We start from the raw sequence: 23,233 nt of genomic DNA on the forward strand, positions 1-23,233 counted from the left end.
TGACCACCAACCAGCAAGATTTCCATGGTAGACCAAAATGAAAGTAGAATCACAGTAAATGTACCTTATATGATGATCGAAATATGTTTGAACCCTAGAAGAAAGATGTTTAATACAACAAAAACATTAATGCAAGCAACAACAGTATAGAAGACATATGATAAGGTGTTGTAATGGTATGTGAAAAGCTCTTGTTAGGGAGTTGGGGGTATTCGTCGGGAGGGGGCATGACACATTCGTCGCCATTGAAAGATATTCTCCTCGGAAAAGCCCATCCATCCTGGAATGTAAATATTCCAGGCTCTTTGCGAAGTAAGATTTCAGTTTGCACATTCCCGCTCTCGCCCGATTGAAGTAACATATCATTATAGTATTGAATCCCCCAAAACATTCCTGTGTCATCTGCAAAGAATAAAACCCAATTTAATAAACTAATTCACACTTTACACAAACAAGAACATAAGTCTGAAGTCTTAACCAAACCAATATTTTTTTTCAACATGGCTTTAACATTTTAATTAGAAAAAAAATATAAATAAATAAATAAGATAGCAGCCATTGACACCCAAACTTTTACTTATTACACCCCAATTAAAAATAAAGAAAATAAAAAAATGGTTGAGAATAAGTAAAAGTTGGGGTGCCAATATAAGCTCTTTCATTTTTTTTTTCTTGCTAGATTTCTTTTTTTTTTTTTTTTTTTGGGGTTTAGGATTTTATATGAGCCTAATCATAATTGTATACATCTACTGAAATTGTTTGAACGAGTGGTATAATGTTTTGTAATGTTGAAATTATAATTAGAGCCAAACCTTGATAATATTTGAAGAGTGTGCTTTAATCTTTGATTGGGGTGTGATAAATAATTTAAGAACTTGGGATGTAATAAGTAAAAGTTGGGGTGCCAATAGCAGCTCTCGAAGACAATGATAAAGTAAATCAAATTAGGAAAAAACTTATATGAAGTGAACTTACTAATGACACCATACTGGTTCAGAGGCATGTAGTTATAGCTGAAGACCTGCACTAGACTTTGAAGGTTGGGATGCTGAACTACCATGCTCCAATGACTGTAGTTCTTAACAAAGTTTAAGTTTGTTATTGTCATCTTTACCCTCCAGTAGTCCCTATAACTTACCTTCACATGCCAATGCACTCGGATCGGGCACATGTGTTGTGTACACATCACTGCAGGAGGAACAACTTCTTCTTCACTATGTGGTAGCTGCAACAAAGATGGTTTCTCGCCAGGCCTGCGTATTGTAAAAAAAAAAAAAAACGTGCAACATTGATAATGGAAAAAATGGGGAATTAAGTTAATATCAGGTTCGAAGAATAATTTGAAGATGGGTGAGAGGGAATTAAGGTATACTTAATGCATTGTGCACCAGGTTCTCCTTGACAACCACAGCTGCATTTGGGACATGGAACGATGGTGTCATTGTAGAAGGAAGACAAGGAAACACAACAGGTTGGGGATGTTGATGCCTTGAATTGGGAGTAAGAGCATATAACCTTCCATGTCACTAAAACACAAACACACAACAACAAAGCAAAGAGTAAGATTAACAAAATTTCAGAGGTTGTCCTGACACAGAGTAATGTCCAAAAGAATGCGATTGAGATCAAGAACTAATCCTACCCAACTGATTTACATTATAAAAACGTCCACCCAAATAACCAAATACAAGATGCAAAGTGACCATAAGTTTTGGGGCTTAGAGACATAGTTCAGTTGGTTTGACACATGCCAAACCAACTTTGAGGTCATGGGTTCAAGTCCAGCTTACCTATCCAGAAAAAAAATTGACCATAAGGTGTGGATCTTTACTGTGGACTGTCTCTTATTTTAGTATGTGTCACAGCATGCCCACTGACTCATTAACACTGTCAAGCTACATTATTTCAACCAATCATATATATTCCACGTGTCTTTGCCTTTTTGATATCTTAGAAACTTTTTTCTTAGATTATTTCAAAATGTCATAAGTGCCAATCTGTAAGTTGGTATCAATTAAAAAAATGTCACCCTTAAGTCTATAATTATAAGTATTTTTATGGTATCCTTAGGAACTTGATTTGTTACAACCTTAAAGTAATGAAGTTACTGCATACCCATTTACTTTTCTATTATTCATATAAAAATACTTATTATTCAGAAAACCTCTACTAATAAAATAAAATAAAATATGAATGGAAGCTAAACTACGATTGTTTGGTCATGTGCAACGAAATCCAATTTATATTACGAAGACAGGCATTTAAATTGAAGACATGACTTAAACAAAATTGAATGGACGAACAAGATTTTTTAGATAAATATTTGATGATAGATTGACTTACTGAGAGCTTGTGTCCATCGACGGCCTCTATCCACACTAAACTTACTGGGTTTGACCAGAAAGGGAGCCCCACAGGTGTAGCCAGGAAGTCCAAGGCTGAACTTTTTGGGCAATATATTTGTCGTTTCATTGCGCCGAGGAAGATTCCCTGCATTCCCTACTGTCATTTTAAACATTGCTGCATACTTGGTGGGATCCTGTGTCATTGACGATAATACCCCTCCTTTGCAACAATTGGTAGTTTGTAGGTTGTACGCTGTACCAGGCAGCAAATCAACAATTACGGGCTTCCTCAAGCAACAATGTGGGAAAGGACTCATTTTCTTGAACGAAGAACAAACCCCTTGTTCTGTGGCCTCAGCCCCAAGCATCGACGATATCACTTCTTTCTGTCTCCATTTCCAACTCAATCTCCATCCAGGTGCCTCTATGTGTCGAAACAATTGGAAATTGAATATGTTTACATCTACCTGTAATAGATTAGAAGAAAATAAATGATTCACCATCAGCCATTAATGATTGGATATTCCAACATGATCTCTACGTGGCATCCCCAGGCAAACCAATATTTTGAAAATTTTGAGAACTCGACTCAGATGTTTATGATTTGAGAGTCGGTTCAGACAAATTAATAAAACATGAGTAAGGATGTAATCATTCCATGTTTATACTTCCACTCGTGAGGTTTTATTTGGCAATATTTTGGATGATCCAACAATATAAACAAAAATTGTCATCAGAAAATATCAGTACATTCTAACATTAGTAGATATATTAAAAAGTTACTTAAATTATTTCTTTAAACTTACAGTCCTAATTCTTCAAATTCAAGTGAAGTTAGTGAAGTAAAATATATCAGAAAAGATTGCAATTTTGTGAGGATGGTCTTCAAGACATGAACAATTCACACTAAAGTTGGATTGTCTGAAATGTAATCCACATGTGCCCCAAGAGTAGGAGTACAAATAGAGAGTAAGCCTACAGATTATCTTCATATTAGAAGTAGATTTCTATCTTTAGCTGTTTTGTTTGATGTGTATATCAGTCGTAGAATGTGCTTAATCTAAGGGTTTACTGTTAATAAGTTATATATATTGGAATGTGGCATTAATAAGAATTAAGATTTATGTTCTTTAATCAATTGAGAACATTGTTCTTTCTCTCTTTTTTTCATGCTTTGAGAATTGTTTGTGCTAAAGTATTTTATGGGTCCATCATTCGGTATCAGAGCTGAGTGATAGGGAATGGCTCATTTAAACTACAACTTACAAAGTTTCATGGGAAAGATTTGAGGATCCAGATGCAGGTCTTGTTTGAATATCAAAAGATCTGGCAAGTTGATCGAGGATATATGGAACTGACAGATCAGACAAATCTCACCGGGCACAAAGAGAATACTTAAGAGAGAACAAAAAGAAAGATCATAAAACACAATGTTTTTAAACTTTCAGTCAGTGGATGGACAAGTTCAAAATAAAATAATCAATGTACGCGCTAATGCTGTTGAAAATAATGATGATTATTTCGAGACCCAGTCATTAGAATGCAATGTTGCAAAAGAAGACCACAAGAATAAGTGATTTTTAGATACATGTTGTAATAACCATATGTTTGGCAATAAATAGATGTTTTTCGAGTTGTACAAGTTTGTGAATGGTACAAAAGTACCCATCATGGAAAAATATATTATTCCCATCAAGTTGAAGGATGGATCTCGCAAGTTTATATTCATTGTGCATTATGTTTGTAGTCTTCACCAAAAACTCTTGAGCAAGAGGCGTCTATTTAAAAGGATACAATATGCACTTAGCAAGGGTGTTTGCAACATAGCAATCGGACATGTCTAAAAGCCAAGGTAAGGATGACCCCAAATTGTTTGCTTCCATTAAACATTCAATGTGATAATTTACCTAGCTTTAGTTCAATGATGGACAAATGGTGATGATTGGTTGGGTTACATGTGTTTCAGACACATAAACTTGTTTGTACAAAAAAGTATGATTTATAGGTTACCCATGATTCATTTCCTAATAAAATATATGAAGCTTGTTTTGAGAAAGAAGCATCAAGATAGATAGGAAAATCTTAGAAAGCCATGAAGCTGTTGTAATTGGTTCATTCAGATTTGTGTGGACCATTGAAGGTTGCTTCAAATAATAGCAATAGGTATTTATTGACTTCATTGACAATATTAGTATATAAAAATAAAAATAATAAAATTAATTAATTAATTAATTTTTGAAGTAAAAAAAAAAAAAAAAAACAGAAGTATACAATATTTTTAAAATTTTCAAGCATTATTTGGAAAGGAACAGTGTTCTTCATATTAAGGTGTTGAGGATTGACATGGGTTATGAATATTTTGTGTGTGATATGAGAAAACATTACATTAAACACCAATTGATTCTCAACTACACCATTAAAAAAATGAAGTAGCTGAACGGAAAAAATAAATTATATAATTAGATGTAGGTTAAAGTAAAAAAAAAAAAAAAACACATTATCAGTTTCTTTGGTGGAAGCAGTTGCATGTTCTATATATGTGTTAAAAAGGTTCGTGAAAAATGCCCCACTAGAAGAATGGATCGATTGGTAAGAAGCCTAGAGTAAGACAACTTAGGGAGTTTATGTACGTGCTGTTGCAAAAATGCTCCCTTCGACTAATCAAGATTGATCAACTACGAAGATTAAAACAAAGAACACAAGAGATTTACGTGGTTCGACAAAATTGCCTATGTCCGTGGGTAGTGATGATAATTCTTTATTGATGAAAATTGCAAAAATACAATACAATTTTTAGGGTTTCTAAAATTGGACAATATATGGCATCCTAGGGAAAACCATGCATTTTTGTAAATAAGAAAATACCCCCAAAATTTGTACAAACGCCCAAATCAAATCAATTCTGGATAAAAGGCCTGCCAACCCCCACACCCCAGTTACAAGATACCCCAAAAAAAAACTCAAGTTAGGACCATAAACCAACATGTGCTTGGTGAAATAAAAAAGAAATTTGATGATGAGATTGAAAAATAGTAAATTACATTTTTATTTGATACAACAAAGTGAAAAAAGAGTTACAGATTGTTCATGATGTTAACATTGATGAACATGGAGTTTGGAGGTAGTTTCAAAGTGAGATAATTAAAGTCATTGGGATTCGATATGAATGATGAACAATAGATTGAAGACCAAAGTTTTTGCAGCCTAATTTGACTTTACTAGTCGTCCTCAATGCCATCCTCGCTCGTTTATAGGATTATGTTGTTAGTAATGATGATGCTATTTCACGAGAAAATTGTAAATTAATATTATTTACCTAAACAGGTGCCTAGAGAGCAATACACATGAATGGATGCATTTTTCTATGATCATCAATTTCAAAAATACCCATTTTATGTCCTGGTTTAAGGTTCACAATATGCTGAAAAAGTTAAAATTTTGACTATAAGGTACCTTTTTTGGTCTAAATAAATATCAAAATGAATATATGGTTGTTTCGATAAACATTTTAAAAACATGGTTGAATCAGTAATTTTGGCCACATACATGATTATTTTGGTAATTTTCCATATAATGAAAAAGAATACTAATTTAATATAGATTAAAGATAATTATTATTGTAACGGCATATTAGGAAGAAAATGTTCAAAACCCAGTAGCCCGAATTAACCCACCAACCTGATCCAATTGGAAAAGTAATTAAGGATTAGGGTTTTGATCTTTAGCCCACAAATTAGGGCCAGCCCCATAGTTCTCAAAACCCATAAAAGTCAGATGATCACCAATTTGGGTTGACCCGACCCAAGTACGACCGTTTACAATCCTAATCTTACATTTGTGGGATGTCTACTATAGCTGTCATAACGTATATGGATGCCAGCTAGGACGGTTTTGAGAATCAACCATTTGTGTGGCCCACTGAAGATGGGTCCATGACCCACCAAATGCACAAAATCAGATCGACATTTCAACGATGATTCTCTTGCGTCCGTCCGATGTAATAGAGTAAAAAAAATTTAAACGATTCAGATCATTTATAGATTTCTACATTTTCCAGAAGAGTAGTGATCCAGTAGTGACGCCACTAGTGGAGTCAAAGTGTATTTTAATTGTTCCTCGGGCTTCTCGTAAACTAACATACACACTTTTTCACAACTGTCGTAAGTATGGAATCATTACTCTTTCCCTGCGCCATTTGACATATAAAATGCTAACATGCGCCGTTGGATCACATTTAGAAATTATAGAAAATTAAAAAAAAAACTGAGTTTTACATTTTTATTTATTTTAAGAATATATAATTAAGGGAAAAAAAAAAAAGAGGAAAAATGAAACAGAGAGAGACTTACGTTGTAGCTAGAATCGTCATTCCACTCCTTGACATCCCATTTGATGGTGATGTTACCTTTCGGATCCAATGGATCATATCCATCTACCAGAATCAAAATTCCTTTCGATCTATTAATTATTAAATCGTAAAAAAATAAAATTAATAAAAAATAATAATTTAATTTAGAGAAACTAACCAGCTGGATCGATGTAGAATCGAAGAAAGAAGAAGAAGAAGAACAAAACAGAGATTAAACTTCGATTTATCTCAAACTTTTGATCCATCTCATCTATCTATTTTGATCTAATAATGGTTTTTCTGTCCGAAGCACAGATGTTGTGAGAGAGAAACGAAACGTCTATGATCTTCTCCTCTGTGACTGTGAGAGAAGAAATGTAGGAGAAGAAGAAGCGAAACAGCAAGAACGAGGAGGGCGTGATCATGGTTTTCTCTCTCTCTCTCTAAAACCAATTAATTTCTCTCGTTTAATTCGATGAGAGATGGAGAGTTTCCATAATTAGAAGAAAGAACAGGACGCGAAAAAATATACGTGTCTGTACGTGAATGACGTGGCATTGGTACAGAACCATAGATCTTTTTCTTCGGGATACACACGAAAAAAGAACAACGGTTCTGTGCCAATGGCACATCATCCGCGTAGAAACCGCGTAAGTTTTACCGCTTCCAGGTTTCATTAGTCTAGAAGAATGCGTCTACGTGCACTACGAATCTCTGGGGGTTGAGTTGGCTGATTTTCTCTCCCATTTGGCTTCCTAGACTTATGATACTGTACAACAGTGGCTAACGTAAAGATTGGTACTATAGGGCTTGATTACCGTTAACTATTTTCCAAGTATGCATTGTGGAACAATCTTTTGGGTCCACTGATACTGATTGGAGTTGCCAGTTGAACCATTGGTTTAAACCTTCATTAAATACCGAGATGACCCGGGCCAGTCAACCCGATCTCGGAAGCCACTGTGTGAGTGAGACAGCTAATATGAATTATTCGAGATGGGAGATGCAAGATTTACTCGTTAAATTCCAAAATGATGGCCGAGTCAAGTGGGTTTTATATTTTTGATATAAAAAAATGATGAATTAAAATTTTGTTATCTATGAGAGATAAGATGTTGTGATTGAGTATCTTCTACTGTATCTTATAATAAAAAATAATAAAAATTCTTTAAATATAAATATATTAATAAATAATGTAAAAAAATTAAATGATTTTATTTGTTTGAGATGCTATGATTTAGATGAGTCAACTCGGTGATCAGACACCAAGTTTTAAAACCATGGAGGGGAAAGACGGAAAGGTGGTGGGTGTAGAACTGTAGATGTAATGTGGTACTCTTTCAAGCCCACTTGTCCAATTAATGTTTGGTGGGCCCTTTACGAGAATAGCAACATTTTGATTCGAGAATATTTTCCATGGGCCTCGTACTCACGGAACTATTCATAAAACCACATCAAAATGCACACCAATATGACTTTTTTGGTGTGTATTAATGGCTCATGGGCCCGAAGGAAGATACTATGTAGCATTTTTTTTTTTTTCCTTTTTTTGGAATTAGGTTACTATGTAGCATTTTCTTTTGGGTGCAAAATTAAACTTTATTTTTAATCTGTTTAAGGAGCAAACTTTTTATTCCAATTGCATCTACTACGCACTAGGGCTGGCAATGGGTAAGGCTAATATCCGGTTACCCAATGCATCAAGACCCGAATTTTAGGGATAAGTGTACATTTTTTTTTTATCAGATAAGAATTCAGGTAAAATTAATTGTAATTATTTCATTCTACTTATTTTTATTTTTTTAGCATTTGACATTGATATGCATATGATATCCATATATCCGAGTTTAATATGGCAAATTCACAATGAGGTAAATATATAGGATATCCGCTTGAAATGTGGGTACAAATCAAATATATGGTTTTAAAACTCATCCGAGACCGAGATGTATTGTCCGAGTTAACTTGGTATCGAAGCTAAATGAGATCAACAAACAACGTCACTTTTTTGACTAAGATTTAGGACTCACGATCAAACGAGACATCTCAACTGTATTAGAAAACTCGTCTGAGATGACTCGGTATCGGGCCTGAATGAGAGGAGACTCCAAACTGAGTTTTAAAACCATGGTCAAATATGGATATCCCTTGATTAGTTAGGTACAAATATCCTAAACAAAATTGGATCTGATATAAAGATACGGAGTTGGATACGGATATATGCTTCACCCGACCCACACCCAACTCATTGCAAACCCTACTATCTACTAAAAGCAAACTAAATTGGTATTTTGGATCATTTGATGTTTTCATGGTGGGTCATATAGGACTGTCAATGGACCAGATTGGTGACAAACTGTAGAGAAACCAACACCAAATATATCAAACCCAAACCCAATCGAATATGTCATTTTCATGTCCGAATTTGATCTCATACGATATGGTATTGTTCTAGATCCTATCTATTCTGAAAAGATTGGAGGGCAATTTTTTGGATTTCCTACTCTTCGGAATACGTATTAGAGATCATACATTCTTATCCGATGATATATTTATTCTTCTTTGGTGATTTGATCCTTATTGGGATAATGATTATTGTCTGACTTTGGAATTGAAAGGACTTTGGAAAATACCACACCAGTGCCCTAGATATTTCATATGGAGATAATCAGCTCCATATTTATTAGCTAAGTTGAAGAGCAATATAGATAAAAAGTGCTTATGGGAATTTAGAATTTGATCCCTTGGGAGTAAATGTAGACCCTGTTTTTGTAGGCTTGAGTGGTGAACAATTATGGATTTGAGCTACCAAAACCCTAATTCATAACTGCCTCCCACTAATATTATTTATGATTTAATTTGTAATCGTTTTCCCACTAATATCATTAATGGTGTGTTACAGTCATTTATAAAACTCTTAATTATTCGTAACTGCTTGAAGTGAGCTTGACAGTGGGAACGGATCCTTTGCGGTACTTTTTTCCTGTAGTTCCTAAAGTAGTTTAGAATGGTTGAGGTATGGCCACGTCAACAAAAAACTTAATCAACATCATTTCTATTTACGAGTTCAATGAACATTCATTTTTAAAACCTTTGATCTTGATTTTAAATAAGGTTTTTTGTGGATTTTTTTTTTTTTTTTTTTTTTTTTTTTTTTTTAATCTAAGCTATGTAGCGAGGAGTAAAGGATTTGAGTGCAATTTATTTTTAAAGTGACTCAGTCAAGACCGTAGAATAGTCACTAAAGTCTACAAGGAAATTACAGGAAAATGGTACTACAGAGGATCCGCTCACATTGATGTATGATCCGATAAGTAATCGAATTGATCCGTATTAGAACCCAAATCCTTAATCTCAACCTTTCATTAACAGATCAGAATGGATCGGATTTCGGTGTAGTCCAATCCATTGATAAAGCTAAGAACATGTACCAACAACTAATGAACTTGTGCTATGTGTATTAAAAACCCTATATGAACATAAGGGTTCAATGTCGAATACTAATTTGATGATCTTTGCCTAATTTGCATTCCCACGGTTTCCTGTCTCGGAAATGTGCCGGTACTGCGATCCAGTTCAGCATCAACCAATGCCATTGGTCGGGCCCACCATTTTAAAATGCTGCCTGCAGCACCACTTCAACGTCCTTCCATATTTGTACACTCTTGCTACGTGTAACAGTTTCATGCAGAAATTTTAAGCGTGAAGAAAACACAGCTGGTAGCATTTTGTTGTTTAATGCTGCCTATTTTGCTTGCTAGATAAGGAATTCTATATAACGCACCATGAATGGATATAGACACACAAAATTAAGATTCTAACATTAATAATGCTGAAGTGACCTCAAGAAGATTGCACCTCATATCTCACTTTCCTAACATGGAAGTGGGTAGGAACCATAGATTCTTCTCATTGAGATACGAGTGAAATGCATCTATAGTTTCTACAACCTTTCACGTCAGGAAAGTCAGATATGAGACACAATCTTGTGGTCACTCCAGCATGACTCTTCTAATATTCTTAGAAAAGAGAGAGAAGGGGAAGGTAAGATCAGGTTTGCATGGACTAAAAGACCACCATCTATGTCATGGACACGACATCTTGTTGTTTCTATATATAGATTTGAATAAGAAGCAAGGTGTATACATCAAACAGTAAAAATAAGTGAAATAAACTTATTAATTTAATTGAGTGATTGAGGCATAGAGAAATTATTGTTATTAAAATTAATTAATCCCCCTTTGAATATTTTCTACAGTACAATCCATCACAGCGATTAATTTTCAAGATACAATAGTCACAAATTTGTTAACCGTGCACTTAGAAATAACAGATTTTCAACTAACTCAATCAAATCAATAGTTTGTAAAGAATAAGAACGAGGAAAACAAAAGAGAGAGATATGAATATTGTTTATGTAAGTTAAACAAAACTAATGGATCTTTGAGTTTAAAATAAATAAATAAAAACCCCTCAATAAGACCAACCCAACATGTGTGTGTGTTATTGCGTGCACGACGTGCGCACCTGTGTGCATTAAGATTTTCTAATGGATTGGCCCCAAACATAATGGACTGCAGTCTCACAATGCCTTAGACCCCCACGTGTTTGAATGAGATCATCTTTTTCTCACTCCATCCAAGTAAGTATGATAGTGGAAAACTTTATTAGTTGAACACAAGTCTTATTTCTATTCAATGTAAGACTAAAGGTTTAGAAAGTTGTCTCAAGAGAAGCAAATCAAATGAATCTTTAACCTTTAACAAACACAAATATGAAAAAAGCTTTTAACTAATAAAGAAAGTTTACACCATTAATACTCAAGAATAAGAGATCTTGAGTTCAAGTCTTGTTCCCCACAAAACTCAAAAATTAGAAACTATAAATCCTACAACACGGTTCAAACGAAAAAAGATTAAATGGATTGAAAGACCATGCAAAGCCTGAACCGAGGCCTCCTAGAGAATTGAGATGTCATTTGGGCCAATGTGACAGTCCACGTGGCCCAAATGAGAAGCAAGCCGAGCTCCACATGTTACTTTAGTTCATGCAACATTTTTCCAACACAAATATAATTTTTAAATTAGCCTTAGATCAATCAATATAATCAAAGTAATATATTTACTATTATAGTGAGAAAAATGATGTCTAATGTTAACATTTAATATTTCTTAAATTATAAAATACACTTAGATAAATCCATAAATATATTCAAAATGAGGCTTACTACTATCATAATTAGGCAAGGGCGAGGTATAGTTAACCCTTCGAGAATATGCATGGATCAAGGATTTGAGTTCCAAAAAGGATCCAACTTGATAACCTATGAAATCGATTCTGGCTCAATCAGGTCCCAATCCGGTAAAATGTAAGAAATAAATCAGATTGATTTTCGCTCAAATGTATTATGTCGATGAACCGCAGTTCATCAAGATCATTCTAAAATTACAGATGATACACGATTCATGACTACGAAGAGACGAAATGCAATTTAAATTAGCATTTAAGACAAAGTGAAGCAAGATTAAATCGTCACCTTTAATCAACTTTAGGACCCTCGTTGGAATTGGGAGGACTGATGTATCTCCAAATCAACCCCAAACTGCTACCCATAATGTTCATAATCACAGCAGACATGGCAGGAGGCAAAGCAACAAGTTGGGAAGTAAAATGGGACGTCGCCAAAACCACACCCAAGGATGAATTCTGCATTCCAACCTGTGCAGGTGTTTCCGAAAAAAATAAATCATAATAATCAAATTAAATACTGACTAAGCCTCGTGTAATGAGGGTGTACAGCTACTAATTTCGATGTATATTTGAGATACCACCCTTATTTTCAAATTGATCGACTAGGGTTGTCAACATGTCGGTTCCATGTATACCCAAAATTGGAAACTAAATAAAATCTCGGTTCCGGTTCTAATCAGTTTTGGTTCTGGGTATGAGATCCTTGGAACCAAAGCCAACCCTACAAATACCCAGTACTCATCGGGGTACTCGTCAGATACCTATTAAGATGAATAATATTTTTCTTTAAATGAGAAAAAAAATGAGCATCCAATGAAATAGACAATTGTTTAAGTGTAACAATTTAACATGTAATTCCTTAGTTGAAAGTTAAGATCAACAATGAATTCTTCAAGAAAATCAAAATTTAGAGAATAAAATTGCAGAAAATTATGGTATGGACCATTTATTTGTTGTTGAATAGAAGTTCACGTAGAGACAAAAGTAAAAGAAAAAAAAAAAAGAATTCACATTCACATTCACTTCCAAGATATTTATTTTTAGTATTTGATGAGACTATTAATTTCATTATAAATGTTATAAATTAACTATTGGGTACCCATTGGATAACTGTCAGGTAGCGGACGGAGATCCGAAAATGACCAGGTCCATAATGGAAGACCCAAAACCGACCAATCGGTTCTGGCTACATCAGGTAACCGGGTAATTGGGTACCCATTGACACCCTTATTGACGACATGCCCTCCTTGAACTCGGCCTTCTCTAATAGATTAATGAACTTAAATACTGTCATCATCAAGCACTAGCCCAAAATCCGTCATCTTCAAGCTTTTCAACCTCTATGGCCAATTATTTATAACCTATTCAAATCTTATCTTCAATCCATTATTTCAACCACAACCTCTGAGGGCTCAAGTTTTTTTCCGAAGAGGTTGAACATGACTAATTTTGGGATGAAAAATCAAGGTTTTTTTTGTTTCCCCTAGAGGTTTCAGATGAGGGCATTTAGGTCATTTTTCATTGGTTGATTGGAATACTAAGGTCAAGGAGTGCATGTCGTTAGTTTGGAAACATAGCGCTTATCTGAAATATCCACAAAAACGGGGAGGGGTATGTCTAAATCACCCTAAAAGTTACAATTTCACTCCCTAGTGTGGACCAAAAGTTTGATGAGTACCAGAAATCAAGGAAAACCCTAAATATTTAGGTTAAATAATGTTATAATAGTGCTATTTGATGATAGCTAACTTCAAGAACTAAATATATACTACCATGGCATAAAGATACATTGAATCAGATTAATCAACAAACAACACGATGACTCAGATCAAATTAATGTCAAAGTGACGTAGAGAACGATACCTCGATGGAAATTGCCCGTCGTTGTGATTCTCTAAAACCACCAATAGCTGCTGCTAAATACCTGCAACATGAAGACAACCTTAAATTGTTTGTTGGCAACCCCTCCCACTGAAATGAATCCATTAAAGCTTTACATAGAGGGCACTTTGGTTAGAATGAAACATTTATAGTAGCGATCCGACCATTTTAATAAAAAATATGCAAAGGTTTAGCAGACTAAAAAATTTAGCCATAACACCATCATCGTTCATTGCCTACAACTTATCAAAAAAATGACCCCAATAGGAGACAAAATAATGGAGAACAATTGAGATGGTTTGGGAATGTACAACCAAGACCAATGATGGCATCAGTGAGAAGGATTTGGTGTTAGCTAAAAGCTCTAAAAGATTTTTTTAAGCTTTATCTTGTAATGAATTAATAAGCTACATTGTTTACATACAACAAAAATTGAGAAATATATCGGTACGTGAAGTGAAGTATAAAGCGACCTTCATAAAATTAAGGGAAAATTACCTAAAGGACCCTGGTAGAGGGTCTTTTTTCTATATAACCCCTAAATTTTGGGCTGTCTCTTAATAGTCCATTTGGTAAATTTTTCTTTTCTTATTAGTCCTTGGACCTAATCTCATGTTTATAATGTCTATGAAATGCCCAAACTACCCTTTTCCCATCTTCATGTAGTTAGGTTTTCCATTGATGAATGCAGTCATTTCCGACAATCTTTGATCATGAATGACGAATGGAAAATGATGTTCTCTTAATTTTGAATATTTAGACGTATTTTTTTCAATGATTTATAAAAAATGAAGAACAAAGTTGAGATTCCAAACTTTTTTATGATCATGTTATAATTTTTTATTTGCAACTACAATTTATGCATTTTGGGTATTTCGAGGAGATTTACCAACATTGAACTTAAAAAAAAAAAACGAAAAATCTCGATAACATTTACAGTGTCGAGTGCACCATTTTTTTTATTGTCTATTTCAACATTTTTATTGCCGAACTCACCACTTAGTATCGAGTTCACCACTTTTTTTGTCTAGTTCAACATTTAACTACGGTCAAGTTTGAGGGTTTTTTTTTATATGAAAATAGCGTTGAACTTGACAGTAATTAAATGTTGAACTAGACAATAAAAATTGGTGAACTCAGCACTAAGTAGGTAGTTCGACAATAAAAATGTTGAACTAAACAATAAAAAGTTGTGAACTCAACACTGTAATGTGAACCAGATTTTTTCGTTTTTTCAACTTTGATACTTGGTAAATTTCCTCGAAATACCCAAAATGCATATATCATAGTTGCAAATCAAAAGGTGCGATGTAATCATAAAAAAATTTAGAATATCAACTTTGTTCTTCATTTTTTTAATGAAATGTTGAAATAAAAAAAATATATATGTCTAAATGTTCAAAATTAACAGAATATCATTCTCCATTCGTCATTCATGTTCAAAGACTGTCGGAAATGATCGCAATCGCCATTGGAAAAGCTAACTAAGTGAAGAAGATGAGAAAATGGTAGTTTGGGTATTTCAAAGACATTATAAATGTGAGATGAGGTCTAGGGACTATTAAGAAAAGAAAATTTTACTTAATGGACTATTAAGAGACCACCCAAAACTTAGGGACTATTTAGAAAAAAGTCCCTTTGCCAGGGTCCTTTAAGTAATTTTCCCTACAATTAAAAACATTAACAATAAAAGTATGCAGATCTTACCCCACAAAGAAACCTGCGAAATGCAGTAGCAGCACAGACAGTATAACAGCCCCAAATTCTCCAGAAAATATTGCTTGGACACGAAGAAGTGGAGAGAGATCAGAGGCCATTGATGCACTAGAAAGTGATGATTTGAGGAGAGCAACATTTTCGGAGAATACACTGAGAAAGAAGAAAAAAGACCGAGGAATATATGATAAAAAGTATATATATCAGCCATTAGGCAGCAACAATTGATGATTCAAATGTTATCAACCCAAACCTGCATGCAAGAAATGACGAAGCTAAAACAGCCATAATTGGAGAAAAAGGTGTGATGATTTTAATGGCAGACGGAAATGTGCTCTGCAAGTAAGAACCGAGCAAAATAGGAATAACGACCACCTGTAAAGAAGACACTTGAGAACCTCATCCCATAAAATTAAAAAAAAATCAAATCAAAAGAATTCATTTCACCTGCAGAGTGCTAATGGAAAGCTTGACAGCATCAACAGGAACGTAAGTTCCTGCAAGGATCTTGGTCAAGAGAGGAGTGAGAAATACTGCTCCAAGAGTGGTGCACACCGTCATTACTATGGACAAAGGTACGTCCCCTTGAGCAATCAAGGTCACCTGTAACACTATTTCACAGTAATAAATTAATAAGAAATGCCACAAAAATGAGAACCTTGAATTTTGGTGTTCTTACGTCTACATCATTCGTTTTGACCTGCTGAGAAAGCTAGCAAAATAAACACAAGTACCAACTAGGTTCAAGAAGCTTCCTATTCTAAACTATGTCGCAAAATAATAGCCTCACCCACCAGTGGGTGATTGTCTATATGTGATAACCCCTGTTAGATATATCAATATTTTATATATGTGTCATAAGGGCATCTTTGTTATTTCATTTGTTTTTCTAGTTTTATATATACCACGGTTCATAGTGAGAGAGTCAAGTTCGACTCCTCCCACTTTTTCCATTCTTTTCTAAACCCTTAATTGATGTTCTACATGTTATCAGAGCCACTCTAAATGTCAGATTTTGATCTTTGGGATTTCTCGCAAATAAAACACATACTTATATTATTTTAATATACTTAGTGAACCGGAAAAGGACCTGTGAAACTACCTTGCGAGTAATCCTTTGGCTCTTTTGAAAATGAGGAATTACCCAAGATGTCGATAGGTTTGACTTGCTCTCTGATGGTATGGGATGCCTTGGATACAGTCACTCCCAATGAAATTTGGGAAGTACTAGTTATATCTTCTCTCGATAAACCTTGGTTTTGTTTATAAAGATGTTGACGTCAGGAGCTACAGGGATTTGAGATTGCATGCACGCCTAATAGGCATTAGACGTGAGGTTCACACTTAGTTTAGACATGGATCCATCCTAGACTGCAGTCATCGAATGGTTGACAGACATTAGGTTTAGTTGAGTCGTTGACGCTATTGTCAAACGACGACCTGAGTCGAAAAGATGGCATATTGCGAATGACCCCACGCTCTCCATGGGAGTCAACGATTACCACGCCATACCAAAAAATTAGGAAAAGTGAAAATGCTCAGCCCACGTTAAAAGCCCAACGATGTTCAGATCCCTCATCGGTGAATTAATGGGACTCCGGTACTGTTTTACACCGGTACAAAGTAGAACTCCGCATGACTAGGCAGGCCGATTTTGATGAGAGATCAATCGCAAGCTTGGACTCTCTCACCTTACCTTATGTATTAGTATGTGATGTGGTATGCATATCTATTATGTCATTATATAATTATAAATGAACTACAATCAATTGGTTATCATTACAATGCTTTCTATTAGTAGATGACATAGTAGATAGTTGCATTCAAACACAATTAGATATATTTATCGATTTATGAATCATGACCTTATAAAGAAAAGCCATGCCACACACCATATTTAAAAGACACAAAACTTAGAAACTAGGTTGTTTTCTCACCCCTAGTGACTAGTTTAGGGTTAATTAGTACGTGTTGGGTAACTTCGTCACTCCTACCATTTTTGCACCTTTCAGATCTCCTCGTAGAGGACACCTTCTTGTTGGAGTACATTGAGGAAAAGTTGTACTGAGAGCCAAAGCCATACTACGAGCTAGATCCAATTATAGAGGTCGCACCTTATGAGCCATATGTTAGTCGTTGTTACGATTTGCTTTCCCCGACTGTAGGTCTTTTGTTAGATGTCAAGATGTATTTTGTTAGATGTCAGGATGTCTTTTGCTTATATGTATGTTATCATTTGACACTTACTTAGTTTCTTACCTTTGTTATGTCCTATGTATTACACTTTTTGTTATCCCTATGGTATGTTATGACACTAAACATCTTTATATGATATAATCACTTATGCTTCAAATAAAATTCTTGTGCTATGATTTGTTAGCTTATAGAATAGTTCATTTTTTCTATGACTAAGTAATTGAAATTTTTATGGGTAGAAAATTCTTTGAGTTATCTCGACTCTCAATCCATACCTTGGGATTACGGGAGTCCCAAAGCATGGTATCTAGACCGATAGGCTTTAGGTGTTGGCAGATCTCACCCCTGCATATTCTTGAGGCTTATACTCAAGTTTTGAGTTTTGGGGCAAGGTCCAACACCCTCCAGTCATGTTGTCAGGGCGTGACACTATAATTCACAAATTGTCATGGATTCCAGACTTATTCAAGAATTCTCAATAGAGGAAATTTTCCATAAGAATAAACATGTACCGTGTTTTCCTAGGAAGGTTAGAAACACAATTACGTTTTATAAAATGATTTAGTAAAAAAGTTGGCTGACCAATAATTAATGTCAAGTTGAATATTATACACAGTGAATTATTTCAGTAGGGGATGTTGAATTTCCAACATGTGTACTATGTGCAAAAGGGCATAAAAAATTTCTTCTAATGAAGTATGTTTGCTAGGAGCAAGTAGACAGTGTCCAACCACTATTTTAGACATAATGAAGGGGTGGCAAGTCAAGATGTTCTCCCATATGGTAATACTTCATGGATGATTCTCCAACTGTGTTGGAATCCAAAGGGTAGATGTACAAGTGGTCCTCCAAAATGGGTGACGACTTCAAGGGCATTTAGTTCGAGGACTTTGTGTTTGGATGGGCAAAGTCAATCACTTTGATTTCATTTTATTCTACTGGTCCTCCATAATGGGTGGCGACTTCAAGGGCATTCAGTTCGAGGACTTTGTGTTTGGATGGGCAGAGTCAATCACTTCGATTTTATTTTATTCTACTTTTATTTTATTTTTTTTATTTTTTTCTTGTATTGTAAAGGTCTTGGTGAGTTCTTGGGGTATTTCATGCCCCTTGTTAATAATAAAAAAATTCCCTCCATCAAGAAAAATAAATAAATCAAAAAGTTTTAAAAATAAAACTAAGAAAAGATTTTCATGCCCATGGAGCTACATCATCAAGCATTTTTCCTAAAAATTTGGAGTTAGTTGAACGAATTTTGTTCCTCCATTTACTTTTGTCTAAAGCCATGTCTTTTGTTAATTATAGGATGTGTTTGAAAACCACATGTTCACAGCGGGAGAGTCCAACTCACGCAAGTTGCCAACTTATGCGTGTTTGAAAGACTCGGGTAACGTGAGTCGCCAACTCGCCCCAACTCTCCAACGACCTAAAATCCGATTTTCAACCCTAATCCTAAGAGGTGAAAGTTAGCAACTCTCGTCTCTCACTCCTATTTTTTCAGTCTCTCCGTTCCAAAATCAGGTCAGAATCTTCTCTTTCACCTTCTCCTTCTTTTCCCTTTATTCTGGTTGGAGGAGCAAAACCTCTCTCTCTCTCTTCTTGTTCTTCTTCGTTTCCTATTATTAGTAGGAAGAGCAGAACCACTTTCTTTGTCTCCTTTAGCAAAAGCCCCTTGCCACCCTTGCTCATGAAGTGGAAACCCTAAATGTCGATCTATTATTAAGGAAGATGATTGCAGGTCGACTCCCTAATTGAACTACAACGAAGGGGTAAATCCTCATCTGAGCAAGAAGAACCTTCAAAACAAGATATGGAACAAGGTATGAAGTCTTAGATTGTTGCTCTGAACAAGACATGGATTCAAGTGTTTGTTGTGGGTGAATTTTCAGCAACCAAACACCCAAGTTATTCTCAACTCTCAAGATCAACTTTCGAAAGTTGATCCTGAGAGTTGAGAATAACTTGGCAGTCCAACTCTCACACTCAACCTTCATTTTTCTAAACACGCCCATAATTTGTTCTTAATTAATTTCGCTACCTCAACCTACATTCTTTTTGGTATTCCTCTCTCTTTTAGATCCTTCAACTTGCACATTCCTTCCAATTGGGACCATAAACGGCTTTTGTTGCACATGATCATACCGTCTCAATTGACTTTCCCTTGGTTTATCACACTAAAGCAACTCCTCTATTTTCCAAAATTCGTTAATTTCTAAGTTTATATTTCATATATTTCCACTCATCCATCTCAGCATCCTCAATCTCTTCTATGCTCCACATCTTTCTTGATTGCCCAACATTCGACTCAATATAGCATAACAGGTTTTATTGTGATCTTATTAAAAAAATTATTTATTTTGATTGGGATGAGCCTATCCGTAGCAGTCCAGAAGCTCATCTGCACTTTAACCATCCTGCTTTAATTCTATGAACACCATAAAGCTATCCAATAACTTATATAATTAGACTTACAAGGGGGAATACTAGAAACAAATAAAGTTGTGCTGAGCAACTAATTAGACTGTATAAAGAATTGGGCACAGCAGCCATCTTTTAGAAATTATTATTAGAGCAGTTTACACTACTATCTATAGTAGCAAGTGCTTTGGGCGTGTTACAACATTGAACTCCATATGTGGTAGCCTCGAAGATATTTTGGACAAGCCTTACTTGCAATGATTTTCCACCCTACATGTTTCTCCCACTATAGAAAAATGTTGAAACTGTTGGAAAATATGACTTTCTTAATGATTTGGATCCTTGTAAATCGTTTCATAATCATAGAGAACCAAATAATGAGATCAGTCATGGGAATCAGTTTGTCCTTCTAGATCATACAGATTAAGATCATACTGGTTTATTCTGCTTCAAAAGTTTACTGGAGCTTTGGTCCCTTTATGCTTTCTCTACAAACAAAAAACAAGACACCACAAAAGGATCCCACCTGCATATCAACCCACAATGGCTCTTTCACACATATAACAAAAACAAGGACCCATTTCACATACAATTATAATAAAAAACATACTCATAGTCCAAATCTAAAATGTAAAGATAGAAAGATTGGGCACATTTTCTTCACTTCAGGATTTTGCTAATTTCATAAAGCATAAATCTCGATCAGTTAACCTCTCATGAAAAATAAGGAATTTAAAAAACAGAAAACAAGAACGAAAAAATTGCACAGCTTACCACATTGGAAGCAGTACCTCCAGGACAACAAGCAAGCAATATCAATCCAACTGAAAGGGATGGTGGAAGCCCAAGGGTTTTGCTAATAATATATCCGAAGGCTGGCATAATCGTATACTGAGCAACACAACCAAACAGTATCTGACCAACATAAAATAAAATAAAAATAAATAAACAGAAAATAAGGGAATGAAAAAAACACTCGAAGCTTACTATAGGTAAAGACCTATGTAACAAGGACATCCATTTTTTGATATCGGACCGTGTCAAACACCCTTAGTTTGTGAACGACACACCACTGATTTTATTTTAAAAACCTATTTACCATTAACTTCCACCATTGCCCAATGAGGTCCTTGAAATTCTCAAGAAAGAGTCACTTTATCTCGAATCTAAAGGGGATAGAACGGCTAACAGGTTATTAACTTGTAGTCGGTGTGGATGATTTTCATGATGAAGAGATCATTTTCACCCAAAAGAATACCTAAACTACTCTCCACTTGGGTCCTATAGGCCACTGTACAAAGCGGTGTGAGAATATCCCACACTTACATGTGTGAATTTTCAACACATCTGCTAGGATTAGAAGTTTTAGAACGGGCTGATTTTGATATGTCCATGGTACGGATCCCAATAAGAAAACAGAACAATTATTTCCTAACAAACTAAGGCAATTATCATGGTTTTCTATAAACCACTCAAGACTTGAATTCACAGCATAACCTTTTCTCAAATTCCCAAAGAACAATTAATTAACTTACACTGCAACTGCAATATCTTATATCTCAAACAAACATCATACATGTGCAAAATTGATATTAAAGTTGAAGACCTCCAACTTTGAAAAAAGATATAAAGGTTTTCCAAAACGCAGAATGGATGTTAAAAAGTAGGGAATGAGACCAAATTTCTCGAGCAAAAGAACAATTGATGAAGAGATGATTGGTAGATTCTCCCTCAACTTTATATAAAGAGCATAAATTGATACAGATGAAGCCACAAGACATAAGATCATGATCATCAACAATCAGACTCATATCCAACGCAACTGACCAAAAGAAGATGAAAACAAAAAATTTAGAAAGGATCATGTGATCCCAAATAGATATTACTGGAGAGTTCAATGCAGTGCCACGTATAAACATGGTTTTAAATCTCGTCCGAGACCGAGATGACTCGCCTGAGTCATCCCAGTATCGTCTAGCAACAAGCCAGATGTACACAGTGTCTCAGCCTTCACATCATCTCGCGAGATAAACAAGATGACTTGGACGAGTCAACCAGGATTTTGTAAATTTTGATTAAAATAATTAACTTTTTTTGGAATTTAAATGTTTATTATAAAAATAAAACTTGATTTTATAAAATATATAATTATTTTCATTTAAATATATACGAATTAATAATTTTAAACCGAGTTAAATGATATATCTCATCCAAGATGAGTTGACCGTCCGAGACAACTCAGTCTCGTCCATGGACGAGATGAGATGGAAGGATTTAACTAAGAAGATACCAATCACAATTTTCTTGAAATTAACTAGAACACCAACAATTGCATGGACGAGATGAGATGGAAGGATTTAACTAAGAAGATACCAATCACAATTTTCTTGAAATTAACTAGAACACCAACAATTGCAGAGCATGTTTTTGCTTAAATTCCCAAAAGAGGAAAAAAATAAAAAGAAGGTTGTACGCCACTATCTCAAACCTCAAAGAAACATCATTCATTTTGAACATTTATTTATCAAAAAGAGAGAAACAAACCCAAAGAATTAGTTGTATTTTGAAAAAAAAAAATTACTCACAGAGAGGGGCCTTTGCATGAATAAATTAAGTAGATCTTTGAGGTCCAATGTGATACCCATTGCCAGCATAATGAATCCTAGAGAAAAACTAAAAGAAGAAGGACCTCTCTCCACAAACCATGAGAAAGTAGAAGGTTTCACACATGCAACAATCCCTCCAACTGTCACATACAGAGGATACAAACTTGCTGCATTTTCAAGCATGATTTCCCATTTGGGTTTCTCTGAAACAACAACAGATGAACGTTCATGGTTTCCATTAGCAGATTTAATGGAGAAGTGCTTTGGGTGCTTTGGCATTGTTGAGATTGAGATGGTGGGTTTTCTGGGTGTGAGAATGAGAAATTTTGGATGGATTTTTGGGCAATAAACAAGAGGGTGGGTGTGGAGGGAGAGAGACATGATTGGGAAGATCAAATCTTTAATGGGGAGAGCACTAATTTCTACCAAATTTTAGCTCTGGAGAACAGTCGGGAAGTAAAACAAAAAATGTA

At 34.9% G+C, this 23,233-nt stretch overlaps 2 protein-coding genes across 8 annotated transcripts; both read right to left on the reverse strand.

Annotated features, from left to right (window-relative positions):
- On the reverse strand, positions 1 to 7,185 carry LOC147401730 (COBRA-like protein 1). Its single transcript, XM_086443096.1, has 6 exons — positions 6,872 to 7,185; positions 6,695 to 6,777; positions 2,344 to 2,812; positions 1,373 to 1,526; positions 976 to 1,253; positions 1 to 402 (listed from the first exon to the last, which is right to left on the reverse strand). Exons 1-6 carry the CDS (start codon positions 6,957 to 6,959, stop codon positions 110 to 112), a joined length of 1,365 nt encoding a protein of 454 aa, XP_086299222.1. The 5' UTR covers positions 6,960 to 7,185; the 3' UTR covers positions 1 to 109.
- A 4,089-nt stretch (positions 7,186 to 11,274) lies between these two features.
- Positions 11,275 to 23,233, reverse strand: LOC147401731 (putative sodium/metabolite cotransporter BASS1, chloroplastic). 7 transcript variants are annotated; one of them, XM_086443101.1, is made up of 8 exons: positions 22,740 to 23,233; positions 20,929 to 21,069; positions 15,988 to 16,143; positions 15,794 to 15,915; positions 15,532 to 15,693; positions 13,807 to 13,867; positions 12,230 to 12,411; positions 11,275 to 11,731 (listed from the first exon to the last, which is right to left on the reverse strand). In XM_086443101.1, exons 1-7 carry the CDS (start codon positions 23,139 to 23,141, stop codon positions 12,232 to 12,234), a joined length of 1,224 nt encoding a protein of 407 aa, XP_086299227.1. In that variant the 5' UTR covers positions 23,142 to 23,233; the 3' UTR covers positions 11,275 to 11,731; positions 12,230 to 12,231. The 7 variants fall into 7 exon arrangements, with proteins under 7 accessions (XP_086299227.1, XP_086299226.1, XP_086299225.1 ...); XM_086443100.1 differs by lacking the exon at positions 11,275 to 11,731 and adding an exon at positions 11,796 to 12,016; XM_086443099.1 differs by lacking the exon at positions 11,275 to 11,731 and having other exon boundaries at positions 12,061 to 12,411.

Source organism: Akebia trifoliata, chromosome 5, assembly GCF_017979445.1.
Source record: "Akebia trifoliata isolate Shusen 1 chromosome 5, ASM1797944v1, whole genome shotgun sequence".
Classification (NCBI taxonomy): domain Eukaryota; kingdom Viridiplantae; phylum Streptophyta; class Magnoliopsida; order Ranunculales; family Lardizabalaceae; genus Akebia; species Akebia trifoliata.

What these genes read in the sequence shown, in the direction of transcription:
- LOC147401730 (XM_086443096.1), bottom strand. Translation starts at nt 6,959, where the DNA reads ATGGATCAAAAGTTTGAGATAAATCGAAGTTTAATCTCTGTTTTGTTC. An exon ending in ATGACGATTCTAGCTACAAC is followed by an intron (nt 2,813 to 6,694) that starts GTAAGTCTCTCT and finishes AATCTATTACAG; the next exon opens with GTAGATGTAAACATATTCAA. An exon ending in TCGATGGACACAAGCTCTCA is followed by an intron (nt 1,527 to 2,343) that starts GTAAGTCAATCT and finishes TTTGTGTTTTAG; the next exon opens with TGACATGGAAGGTTATATGC.
- LOC147401731 (XM_086443101.1), bottom strand. Translation starts at nt 23,141, where the DNA reads ATGTCTCTCTCCCTCCACACCCACCCTCTTGTTTATTGCCCAAAAATC. An exon ending in TCATGCAAAGGCCCCTCTCT is followed by an intron (nt 21,070 to 22,739) that starts GTGAGTAATTTT and finishes TATGTTGGTCAG; the next exon opens with ATACTGTTTGGTTGTGTTGC. An exon ending in GAGGTACTGCTTCCAATGTG is followed by an intron (nt 16,144 to 20,928) that starts GTAAGCTGTGCA and finishes ATAGTGTTACAG; the next exon opens with GTGACCTTGATTGCTCAAGG.